Source organism: Larimichthys crocea, chromosome X, assembly GCF_000972845.2.
Source record: "Larimichthys crocea isolate SSNF chromosome X, L_crocea_2.0, whole genome shotgun sequence".
In the NCBI taxonomy this organism is placed as follows: domain Eukaryota; kingdom Metazoa; phylum Chordata; class Actinopteri; family Sciaenidae; genus Larimichthys; species Larimichthys crocea.
The window spans coordinates 29625990-29638488 of NC_040020.1; the positions used below are offsets into that span (position 1 = coordinate 29625990).

Below are 12499 nucleotides of genomic sequence, written 5' to 3' on the forward strand. Positions count from 1 at the left end.
AGCATTAAGAGTTTTTTTTTTTAAGTTAAGGTACACATATAACTTAAAAAGTTGGTCAGTAAAGAAGTCAAATGCAATTAACTGCAAAAATCATGATTTGCTGTTATAATTTTTTTTTAAATGAGAAAAAGTATTTAAAGTTTTACAAGTTTTACTTGCTTTTCACCTCTTTATGAAAAGACTTGCGTCAGATTATGCATGCATGAGTAAGTATGTGTTTGTTTAGTTTAATGTTACATAATCTAAATTGGTTTCTTGAACCATGAGACTGTTTTCAGTGAGAACTTTATGGATTTCCTGGAAACCAAAAGTGCGTTTGGACAGTGACACAGCAAAAATAAAGCAGACAAACTAGTTAGCCTTATCCTCTCCATCATTTGGCTCAGTGATGGGGATACATGGGTACAACCCTGACCTGGTAAGTCAACACATTTTCATGCCAACCAAAAAACCCAGTGTTGGAGATGCAATTTGTAAAGTGTCATGAGCTAACAATAAATGAATCTTCATTATGCTGAAGCTAACCTTCAGAAAAATGTAGCAAGCTAAGCTACAGCAACATGGCAAATGCTCAATCTCAGTGATCAATAAGTGTCAAACTGATAGATGCACTTTACTACCATGGCAATATCCACCTGACATGCCCTTAATGTACTGTTAACATTGTGTACTTAACAAATAGTAAATTATACCATAGATACCATCTTTCACTTTCTCTGCATCTCTCAAAGGCACAGCAGTTGGAACACAAATCTCAGATCAAACCAAAGTACAGATTTCCTCTATACTAATGTCCATTCCTTGTGTTTCTTAGCTCAAACAATCCTCTTCTTCTTCTTCTTCTTGCACATACAGAAAGGCTCTGCTCCAGCCAGGAATCAAACCATTCTTCTTGCTGTCAGGTGACAGCACTAACCACCGAGTCACCATGCTGCCTTACCAGTGAATCATTGCACTGTTCCTGTCATCATGACTGTCTGTATTTGGTCCCTTTCCCTTGTTGGCTTATCACACTCAATCCAGCAATCCACCTAAATACAGAAAAGCACACAACTACAGAAACATGTTGAAAATGAGCCACAACTATCACAAACCCTTGTGTGCCCACTTCATCGTCAATCCTGTGGAAAACATTTTCTGTCTTTCTTTACTTTGTTTGTTTATTTCTTTTGGTTATGTTTTGTTTGTCACATTGGTAAAAAAAAAAAAAGTTTTGCTTGTGTGTTCTTCTGTTTGCATGTTTGTTGAATATCATCATTGTCTTTGATGTCACTGTGGGTTTTTTTTTTTATGTAATCCATGTTTTCACATAAATCATAACAAACTTTGAGAGTTTCCTTCTTCCTTCAGGGAAGTGATGACAGAAACAATGACGTTAAATTCAAATGTCAAGTAGTAAAACAGGTCGGTTCACAGATTGTCATCATGTCATGATATATAAACTCACATATTTGTCTGCAAAGACAGAGAGGCAAACTTCCTTCTGCAAATTCAGGAAAGAGAATCTACTCTCTAGGTGGACGAACGTGGTAAGAATCTTTTCTTCATCTTTCAATATTGTCTGTTCTCATTTTTATTATAAATGATTGGTATTTCATTTACAAAATTTGTTGAAATAATTATTGTTTTTAAAGGATACTCTTAAATAAACATTTAAAATAAAATTTAAACAAACAGTTCTGCACATATACTACGAAAGTGTAAAAACCCTGACAGGTGACTTCAAGATAATTTCAGGTAGTTCTGGTTTTGCTTAATAAAAATGTTTTGATAATCTAGTAAGATAAATCCTCCTGTTCTCTGTATATTTTCCTTGTTTCATAAACTTTCCAGAAAACAGGACATACATAGAAAAGTATCTCAACACAACACAATAAATACAATTTAGACTTTAGACTTGTTTGTTTGAAGCAATAATGTGTCTTACTGGGGATATTTTCAGTATTGATTATTGATCATGTAAATAAAATGTGTGTTGTTTCACAATGATTAAAAATCATTGTTCATAAACAACAGTTTCAATTGTTCTCACCGCTAAAGGACACCCTTGAACTGAATACTTTTCCTATTCCTGCCACAGAAGGTGTTGACATGAAGTTGGGGCTGCTGGTGGTGTTGGCTGTGGCAGTTCTGGTGCCCAGTCTGTCTGAGAGTCGGATCATCTCCAGATGCGAGCTGAAAGAAAAGCTTGGGGAGGCGTTGGAGGGGTATCTGCCTTGGGGGTTACGGAGGTTCAAGGAAAGAATTGTGAAGATAGGTGAGCTTAATAAACGCTGGGTTGGGTGTCCTGAGGCTTAGAAAGGTCAACACACAAACCATTCAGCTGTCAGAAGAAAACCAAAGCAGGAAGACAAATAAGAGTATGAGTTTGTTCATGCTAACAGGAAGGAAAAATTCTAAAGAAATGTCCACATCCAATCACAGACCTGCTAATAACATTTGTCTTTTCCTTGCCTTATTCATGTTTTTAGTTACCTAATCCTTTTATTTGCCCTGAACATGCCTTAAACATATCATAGGTCCCATCTGCAGATATCATAGAAAGAAACAATTGTTGGCATAAGAGGTAAAATACTAGGGGTTTCACTAAACATTCTTTTATAATGATATGGTTGCATAGTGAAGTCATAATACAAGGAAACATCTAATTTCTTTCTCTGACCAATGTAAGGAGTCCAACATGTCACTGAAAGAAACTTAAAAGTATACATATGCAGATGTTAAAGAAAAAAATGTCACTCATTGACTATCACCCTTTGTTTTCTTTTTTTCTCTTTGCTTTCTGCCAACTGCTTGCATGCCTGGTTTGCATCAGTTGTCTGTAAATTGATGAGGATGTCCAATCTGGACACTGGCCTGGTCAAGGTGCGTGGCAAACGTAGAACTAGGCCAACACCAGTGGTTACTACTAGAGCAACCACTACCAGACCAACCACTACCACAACAACCACTGAAACAACCACTACCAGACCAACAACCACTGAGGCAACCACTACCACAACAACCCCTGAAACAACCACTACCAGACCAACAACCACTGAGGCAACCACTACCACAACAACCACTGAAACGACTACCAGACCAACAACCACTGAAGCAACCACTACCACAACAACAACCGCTGAAACGACTACCAGACCAACAACAACTGAGGCAACCACTACCACAACAACAACCGCTGAAACGACTACCAGACCAACAACCACTGAAGCAACCACTACTACAACAACAACTGCTGAAACGACTACCAGACCAACAACCACTGAAGCAACGACTACCAGACCAACAACTGATGAAGCAACCACTACCACTGAAGCAACAGCTCCAGAATCAGGTGCCCCACGTTCAACCCTTGAACCAAACCAAACAGCTACAGAACTTGGCAAAAGAAGAAGGAAGCGGGGAGCTGACAGTAGTCAGTCTGATGAACCGAATGAGCTGGAAAGCAGCCTGGAGGAAATACTGAACCAGGAAGAAAACTTGTTTGATGAGGAGGAGATGGAGCAGGATGACAACAGAACGGACAGCGATGAAGAGAGTAGTGAGCAGGGCAGTGTAGAAAGTGGGCAACGTAAAAAGCGATTCGTACCTCGCTGGAAGCCTAAAAGAAGGAGGACTTGGTCTCTTGGCTATTACGGGCTCTTCCAGCTGTCTGACAGCCACTTCTGTGATTCTGGTTATCGTTGGTCCCATAATAGGTGCCAGACATCATGCTCAGGTAAGTCTTTCAATCTGAGACATACAGAGAAAAGAGTAATCACTAATGATCATTTAAATTAGTTATTTTGCATATTAATAGTATTTGCTTTCTTCCGCTGAAGCTTTCACTGATGACGACATAACGGACGACATAAAATGCTTCGTGGAGACTGGTTATTGGTGGTAAGTTAAAGTGATACTTCATGTTACCTCTACTGTCAGGTGTCCTATGCAAAAGAGATTTCTGACCTCAGTCAAACTTACCATTACTGTTTAAATAAAGGCTGAAAAATAACATTTTAGTCACTATTGTTGCTGAAAACTGTGTTTATATATTTAGGAAAGTCACAGTGAAGAGTAATAACAACATACCCATGACACCAGCTGATTGTTTTACTCTTCTTTCATCAACACAGGCATGTACTTACCAGGCGGCCCTTCCAAAGCTGTCATTTCTATGCCCATCATCTCTTCAGACAATGTACCTGAGCAGCTGTCAGGAAGCAGTCTCTACCTGCAGGATGTCACCAACAATGATTTCTTCTTCTTCAGCACTGTGACCTCTGTGCTTTGAACTTAATTTCTTCACTGAAGTAATTTTATTGCACTTTACTTGTGGGTGAATTCGCCCCCAAAAAGTTCTCAATCATTGTATTTTCTGCTATCTGTAATCTTTCAATAAATGATTTGCTGCATGGCATGAATTTGAAAATATGTTTTTTATATTTATACTACACATTTCTATATACTGTATAAACACACACACACAAACACACACACTCTCTCTCTGTCTCTCTCTCTGTCTCTCTCTGTCTCTCTCTCTCTCTCTGTCTCTCTCTCTCTCTCTCTCTCTCTGTCTCTCTGTCTCTCTGTCTCTTTATATTTTTACCTTTTCTCATAAAATGAATGTGACAATGTAATTTCATACCAAAGAGAGATAGTGTCTTATCTGATGAACATTTAGTGTTGTTACTGTCTGTTACCTAAGGATAGAAATTTTGACCTGGCCAAAAGCTCTTGATATTGTTCTTTCCTTTCTTGGACTTAACATGATAGCTGTGCTCACGACACAAATGACACACTCTCTGTATTCACTGCTGTCACACAGCTGGTGTTGACAACCGATCCTCTGAAATAAGAAATGTGTGATGATGATGTGAGAAGTTTCACCTGTTTCACCGTGTCTGATTTTCAGTCTCATGATCAGGTCTTTTCAAAAGGATGAATGTTTAACCTGTAAATGAGAAAAGATGAAATGATGATCATCATTTTTCTTTCCGTGACCTCTTTAGAGATCAGAAACCCAAAGCTAAGCATACTGATTGGCACAGTGTTGTTCACTTCCTGCCGCCTTTATCTGAAGAGAACAAAATATGTTTTTTTTCTAATTGGCCACTGATTGCTCTGCATAACACTATATATATCACGCCGCAGATGTTTTCAGAGAGTTGAAGACAAGATGAGTGCACTTGTGGTGTGCCTCCTGGCAGTGCTGGGCTGCAGTGTGGCTGAAGGGGCAACTGTGTCCAAATGTGAGCTGAAGCAGAAGCTGACAGACAAGCTTCGTGATCAGGCAGAAGACATAGCATATGATGTGGATAAAGTAGTGGCTAAGGGTAAGTACTGGTTGTAACTTTTACATTAGAAACACTAAAACCTACTTTTACCGGATTTGAAAAGAAATATATTGAGTTGATTACAAGTAGGGAGGATGAAAAATTCCCTCAAATTTCAGATTTGTTCAATGTGATTCTAAACTACAGAACAGATTGCCTTGAAATTTGGTACAAAATTCCTACTGGATGAACTGTGACAACGTTATGTCTGATCTCTTAAGTTTTCATTTAACAGCAGGTGAAGTTTTTAATTAATCCTACCTTGGTTTCTAGGATGGTGTCCAGTAAAATGTTTTAGTAATCTCCCTGTTGGACCTATTATTTCTTTCACACAAGAAAAAGTTTTGTGCTGATGGTGGCACTAGAGGAAAGATTGAGGGGTTGTAAAATCATTGGGAATCATCCTCTGGGGACCACAAATATTCAGAACAAATTGAATAGTAGTTTTTTGAAAATGTGGATTAAAAAGTGTGACATTTGAAGGTGTCAGTTTGTTTCTCATCTTTCCTCTGCAGGTGTCTGTCACGCGGAGTATGCAGCGGGATTTAACACCAGGGCAGTGAATGAGCTGACTATCGCCGACACTGGCATCGCTGACCATAACTCTACTGTCTGGACACAACATCTGTGGTATGGACTGCAGTGGTGAGTTTCAGTTTGTGTTTGGTTTATATCTACATGTCATTGTGACATCTGTGTGACAAGATGTGTGCAGACTGAATGCACAGCAGACGTTCACCCAGTGTTTCAGTGTTCTTTTGCTAAATGACCGACAGACATACGTATGTCAACGGACGTTAGTTGCAACTTGCAACCCCCTATGCACTAATACTGTATGTGTGTGTTTGTGTGCTCACAGTGTGCCTATGTGACAGCTTAGACAATTATCAGGAACTACTTTCTGTACATTTCTTACATCTTTACCTTAAACCAGCAAACTTGTTTTTTTTTCCAGAATTGGCTGATGACGACATAGAAGATGACCTTGGCTGCGTGTTGACGCTCCTCAAGCATTTTGTGTAAGTTAATTCGAAATGTATTGTACGTTGATTTATGTTAACTTTGTTGTACACAGCGAAATCTGGCATTTGGAATAAACTCTCTGTGAGTTCAAATCAACTCAGTTTGAGTCTTGAGGTTTCTGGAAGAGGACCCACTCACTCATTCTAAGGTAACAACATAATGATTCTTATTTTCAGGAACTTATACACAAATCAAAACATACTCATGAATGGTATATAAGACATTTAGTGACTAGATTCCCCTAATTTTACAAACTGGACCTTTTTTCTGGGAAAAGATTCTTCAACCTTTTTCTAGAGTTAAACTGAACTCTTGTGCGAGCTAAAAACTAAGCCCATGTAGAGAAATACAACTCTCACCTTACCCTTATTTCAATGTGAGTGTGTTTAATGTGTGTTTTCATATTGTACATAGTAACAGTCAATGCTTTTAAGTATGTTTCATTCATTGCTTATGGAGTTAATAATTAAAAAAAAAAAAGCCAAATTGATTTACTATTGATTTTTACTAAAAATGTCTTGTTTTATTTACCAAATCCATACAGTTTGTTAAAAACTACCTTTTGTAACATGTTACATTTTGAAGATTTTTTTTACTAAGCATGTTACAGCAAACATTCACATTTAAAACAAACTGCTAAGGGCAACAGATGGTCAAATGGCACCATGGATGGCCAACCAATGCCACATTTTCATTCCAAGATCACCTCAGCCGGTAATTTCGCTGCCAACTTTTTCCAAACCTCTGGCAGGGGAGCTAATCAGTTGCTAGCAAGTTCATCCAACCCCTCACAGCATAAGTAAAATGGCACTTTTACCTGTGTCACGACACAAGGAAGTGCAAGTGAAGACTGCACCCAGTGAAAGCACCAAAATGTTACACTGCCACAGAGTATCCCTGAACACAAAATATCTAACCCTTTCACACTTTTTTGCCAAACTCCAGATGATTAAACCAGATGATAAAATCATTTTTGCCATGGCAACTATTCTTATTATTGCATGAGCTGATAAAGATTCTCCATCTTTGAAATTGACACTGAGACGATGAAAGTACTGGTTAGGTTGTGGCCTGAAGTGCGTGAAGCTTGAAGTCCACAGAGAGAGTTTGTTCACCTTGTTTGATCCGAACATGAACTAAACCCCAATCAAAGTGCTGTGATTAAAATGTATTTCTATTCTGAATATTTCCACAGTGAAGATCGTTTTTCAAGCCCCCACTATGAGGACTTAAAATCCATGTAAGTTATTGTCTTCAGCTGTTTTGTCTTCTTTGTTTCATGTACTGCTTTTGGTTATCTGCCTTTAAATGCAATAAATTCTGAGCTAATTTCCATCTAATCACAAAATCAATGCAGTTAATTTACTTTTACAACAACATTTGAATGCCTTATGTGATGTTCTCTGTTTGTTTGCAGGATCAAACTCATCATGCAGGACGAGTGCAAAGGTGTACAACCCTCTGAGTACTTCAAGGAATGTGCAGTCTGAGTTCATTCAGTACGATGATTATCACTGGAAATATAAACCTTCTTAAAAATTAGTGACCAGTGATATATGACAATAATAAATCAAAGCATGTTGCACTTGTTTGTTTGTTTTTTCTGTCTATAATCTCATAAATGAATCTGTCATACATCTAGAGAGATTTTAAACTACATTTATTGATTTTTGGAAAAAGATAAAGCCAGCACCCAAACAATTGCCTGTTTATACACTCGGCAGGTCAGAGCAGCATTTCTATGCAACAGAGAGAAGAATCTGCATCCAACATTCACTGTCATTTAACGATCTTCTACTTTCTGTGGCTGTTTGGTGCTGGACAGGTAGTGTACAGTAGATCTTTGATGGAAACAGCAGCTTGATGCTGCTGGAAATGAATGATGACTTAACAGGAAATGTACCTCAAAACCAAAACTATGAGCTGAAAGATGCTAATAAGGTGCAGAGTTTTATTTACGTATTTATAATTTACAGACAACAAAGTTATAAAAAACACCAAATATTGGAGTTATAATGTCTATTTACACAGCGGTATTAACACATTATCACACATATCGGCTGCTGGATTTGAGCTCTGGACACAGCTTGGCCTCCAGATCTTCTATCTTAATCGACTCTGCATCTTTAGAGCTGGAAAGACTGGCGGCCCGAGTGATCTTGGTGAGTGTTTCCTCATAGGGCGGAGGTAGGTATACCATGACAAAGACCCCATCTGATCCATCAGAGCTGGTGCTGGTGTGGCGCTCTGCATTTCTGGTCAGGGAGGAGAGGAACTCGGCACTGCCCTCTGCGTCCTGGAGGTCCAGAGCGATGATGTCAGCCAGACTCAGTTTACTGCGGGAACACCGGCGGTAGATCAAACCAACCAGGACAGCCAGCACAAGGACGAAGAGGACCGGAAGGACAAGATAGACCACTAACTCTAACTTTCTGTCCTCTCCCAGATCCAACTCATTCAAGTTGTAGCCCTGTAAATCAAACAAAAAGACTTTTGTCTTTGTCTGTCCGGGGATTTATACAATGAGGGGCTTAATATCATAATATATACAGTAATTCGCTTTGACTTGGACTTGGACTTGTTGTAGTCTTAGACAGCATAAAGAATGGACGTCATATCTGTGACGTGACCCACGGGTTTCTGAAGAAGTTTAGAACGTGGTGGCTCTGGTTGTCGCCATCTTGACAGTCCTGTCCTCTGTCGCCTCCCAGCTAATTGAAAAATGGACAAAGACATGGATCATCGGTGGACCTGAGGCAGCCACCCTGTTAATTATGCATAACTTTGAGTCTTGATATAATTTAAACAACTAAGTTAAAATAAATTCAGAATCGGTACATAGCCAGCCTCAAGTGGTCATTTGGCATTTCTGCATTGGCTTCAGTTCACAGTCACAGAGGTTACTGCCTGGTCTGTAGTGAGTGCTGGTTGTTTGTTGAAGTTAGCGAAGTCCATTTATATGCTAACAATAGCTAGCATATAAGTGTGCACCCTATTGACACCGTAGGGAGGCTGGGAGAAAACACACAGGAGTGCACATAAACATCACATTTCAAGCATCAAGTCCCTTACATGAATTAGTCCACAGGCTGTTATAGGCAATCAAGAAAGCCATAGATGGCCTTTAAGCCATGTTACAACCTGTTTAGGCTATCTATCAGCAATAAAACTTAAAATGTAAATATGAAAAATGCTTCAGATTTTGAAATATTCCGCTTTTTTTGTTTGTTTTTTTTAATTATTTTTTGGGCTTTTTTATGCCTTTAATGGCTAAGACAGCTGAAGATAGACAGGAAGCAGGGGGCAGAGAGAGGGGAAGTGACACGCAGTAAATGGCCGTCCGATGCAGGATTTGAGTCGGGGCCAGCTGCGGCGAGGACTGTGGCCTCCACGCCAGGGGCGGCCGCTTAGCCCACTATGCTACCGACCGCCCCCTGCTTTTGTTATTGAATCACATCTTAATAACAATCAGTAAGAGTTTTATTACAGTTTTTTCGAGTAAAATAAAGGTGCTGCCGATTCAGACTGATCCTCTGTGAGAATGAGCAGCAGTAGCTGTAAACCCGTAGTGCTGCTGCTCATCACGCATTACAAGTCTGTGTTTGATCCAGACAAGAAGGGTGACCCTGCACCTCTCCGACTCTGTGAGAACGACATGTGGTGGTGCTGCTTATGTCCCGTTCAGTGTCCCAAATTCCCCCATGCCTCAGTTTTTCTAGCAATTAGTTAATGCTGCCTGGGTGACCCAGCACCCTGCTGACTCTGGTCGCTTGCAGGACTGGACAGCTTTAATTCTCAATCTGTCTGAGTGTTGCTCTCCTGAAAGTCTGAGACTTTATAGGCAGCTTAAAGGACGTCCAAGCAAAAGAGTAAACAAAGAAAGACAAAGACAAAGTCTCCAGTTCTCAATCCTGCTACACTTTACTACATTTCCTCCTCTGGTTTATCATTGAACATTTTTAACTCATAACTTAAACCATTACAAAAAAATAGACAATCCACTTTTTTCCTTTTTGCAGGCCTCAAACAGACCTGGCCAGAAATGTTAGAAAATCAGAGGGCACTTTAACCTGCTGAATAAACTAAAAAGAAAAAACAGAATCTTTGGCGCAGTTATACAGAGAAAAAACTTCCCTTGGACCAAAATAAAAGAAATAACAGCTTACAAATCATAAATAAAATGTAATTCATCATCATGTCATAAATGTATGCCTATGTTAACTTACTTGCCCAATGATCTAACTTAATGTAACTAAATTCAAAATTAAGTGGCACAATGGACCTGAAAACTTTAGTTTAACAATTCTCTCTATGAATGATTTGCCTATAAGCAATACAGGTGTTAAGAACAGTATGCATTAAATGTTTCTTTTTATGATTAATGTTTGGGTCTATGATTTGTTTATATTCTGCTTTGATTTCATCTTTTAATCAATATTATTATGTTTATTTTCTGAAGCTCAGGTCTGTGACAAAAATGTGAAAAACAATAAGTAGGCTTCTGGCTAATGGTGCCATTTTAGACTCAGAAACTAGAAATTAGTAAGTATGATTACTTTTTTATTCTCTTACATACTGCATGGTACATAAATGATAATAAACACTAAAAACCTCAACATGTGAGCTTTAGAAATCTCCTTCTGCCACACAGGTGGGTAAATGTTGTTGACCTGAGATTAAAATGTCAGTCAAGAGTCATCTTAAATTTAAAAGTTAGACTCATTACTACACTCATTACAAGATATCGGATATGGCAAAATATGAATGAAAGGATGCAAAAGACAAATAGAGTATTTTCATTTGATTTTCATTGATGGCTTTAGCTGTAGAAATTAGTGTATTGTGTTTAAATGTTTCAGCTTCAGTCCAGAAACTCAATGTAAAAGTGGAAACCTTTACTGTCATTTTAAATCCACATACGTAAACGGTAAGGATGAAATGTCAGATTTACACTGCTGAGCTGGAACTCAACACACCTGTTTCTCCTGGGTTGAGGGTGATCCTGTCACCCAGTCGTACGACCCTCTGCCTGCTGGTCCAAACCTCATCCAGCTGCTCTCCAGTAGCATCCGCATGATGCTCAGGTGATGTTGGTGGATGGACGGGTGGAGAAATGTGTGTTTGTAGAGTAAATAGATGGTGATCAACTAAAGCATCCAGTTGTTGTTCAGTGGAGTAAACAAAGCAGAGGACAGCGAGGGGATGGTTATTGGTCAGAGGGGGGAGGGCGGTGTTGGGAGTCGAGGATGGCGCCCAGCTGAGGGACCTGATGGGAGGAGCCACGAGCTAAGCAGCTGCTCACATGCCAACACATGCAGCAGAGCAACAGAATTCAGGCCAATGATGGGATTTAGAGCCATGCAGCTGCCCTATATCATAGACAAAGTGTGTGTGTGGATCCAGTGTGTGTGTGTGTGTGTTTGTGTGTGTGTGTGTGTGTGTGTGTGTGTGTGTGTGTGTGTGTGTGTGTGTGTGTGTGTGGATCCAGTCCATGTACCAGTAAAGCTCAGTGACAGAAAAAGGCGGGACTCCTCTGCAAATCAAATCTGAGGCACGTGGAACGAACTTGAGGAAGACACTATTGTAAAATTACACAGCTGTTACATCTGTGTGTGTGTGTGTGTGTGTGTGTGTGTGTGTGTGTGTGTTTGTGTTGTTGTACAAGTGTATTTATGAGGATGAACCATTTAATTTTTTATGGGCTTCTTTCTTTTAATACAAACAATACAGAGACATTAAAGTAATAGAAACATACTGTACATATACACATACATATACAGTATTTCACATATTGTATAGACCATTGTTGTCAGTTGTAGTTTCAATACCACACTTTGAATCTTTCTCTTTGATCTTTCATTGATCAGTTAAAAACTCCTCCACAACCACTTTGAGTTTGAAAATGGTTTTGCATTTTAACAATGTGTTATATTGGGGTCTAAGCCATGTAGCCTTTTTATTTTTGTTTTTATTTTTTTCAGATTTTTGGTTCACCTGGTCCTGGTTTTTGATCATTTTTATATAACCCTTACCTAAAATTAGTTCCAATTTAGTCAAATTGAGGTAATTCCCTTTTAGAAATCCACAGCTTGCTAATGTTGACGCCAAGAAACAACAAACAAAGGACTTTATTCAAATCATGCAGAGAATGAGAAACTATT

The 12499-nt window shown here is 39.1% G+C and overlaps 2 protein-coding genes across 2 annotated transcripts; one reads left to right on the plus strand and one right to left on the minus strand.

Annotated features, from left to right (window-relative positions):
* Positions 1 to 1394: 1394 nt before the first annotated feature.
* On the plus strand, positions 1395 to 4411 carry LOC104918515 (protein let-653-like). Its single transcript, XM_010730290.3, has 5 exons — positions 1395 to 1529; positions 2081 to 2257; positions 2816 to 3718; positions 3822 to 3882; positions 4116 to 4411. Exons 2-5 carry the CDS (start codon positions 2092 to 2094, stop codon positions 4186 to 4188), a joined length of 1203 nt encoding a protein of 400 aa, XP_010728592.3. The 5' UTR covers positions 1395 to 1529; positions 2081 to 2091; the 3' UTR covers positions 4189 to 4411.
* A 3974-nt stretch (positions 4412 to 8385) lies between these two features.
* smim28 (small integral membrane protein 28) lies at positions 8386 to 11413 on the minus strand. The gene is made up of 2 exons (XM_027282653.1): positions 11315 to 11413; positions 8386 to 8808 (listed from the first exon to the last, which is right to left on the minus strand). Exons 1-2 carry the CDS (start codon positions 11411 to 11413, stop codon positions 8386 to 8388), a joined length of 522 nt encoding a protein of 173 aa, XP_027138454.1.
* Between the last annotated feature and the right edge of the window lie 1086 nt (positions 11414 to 12499).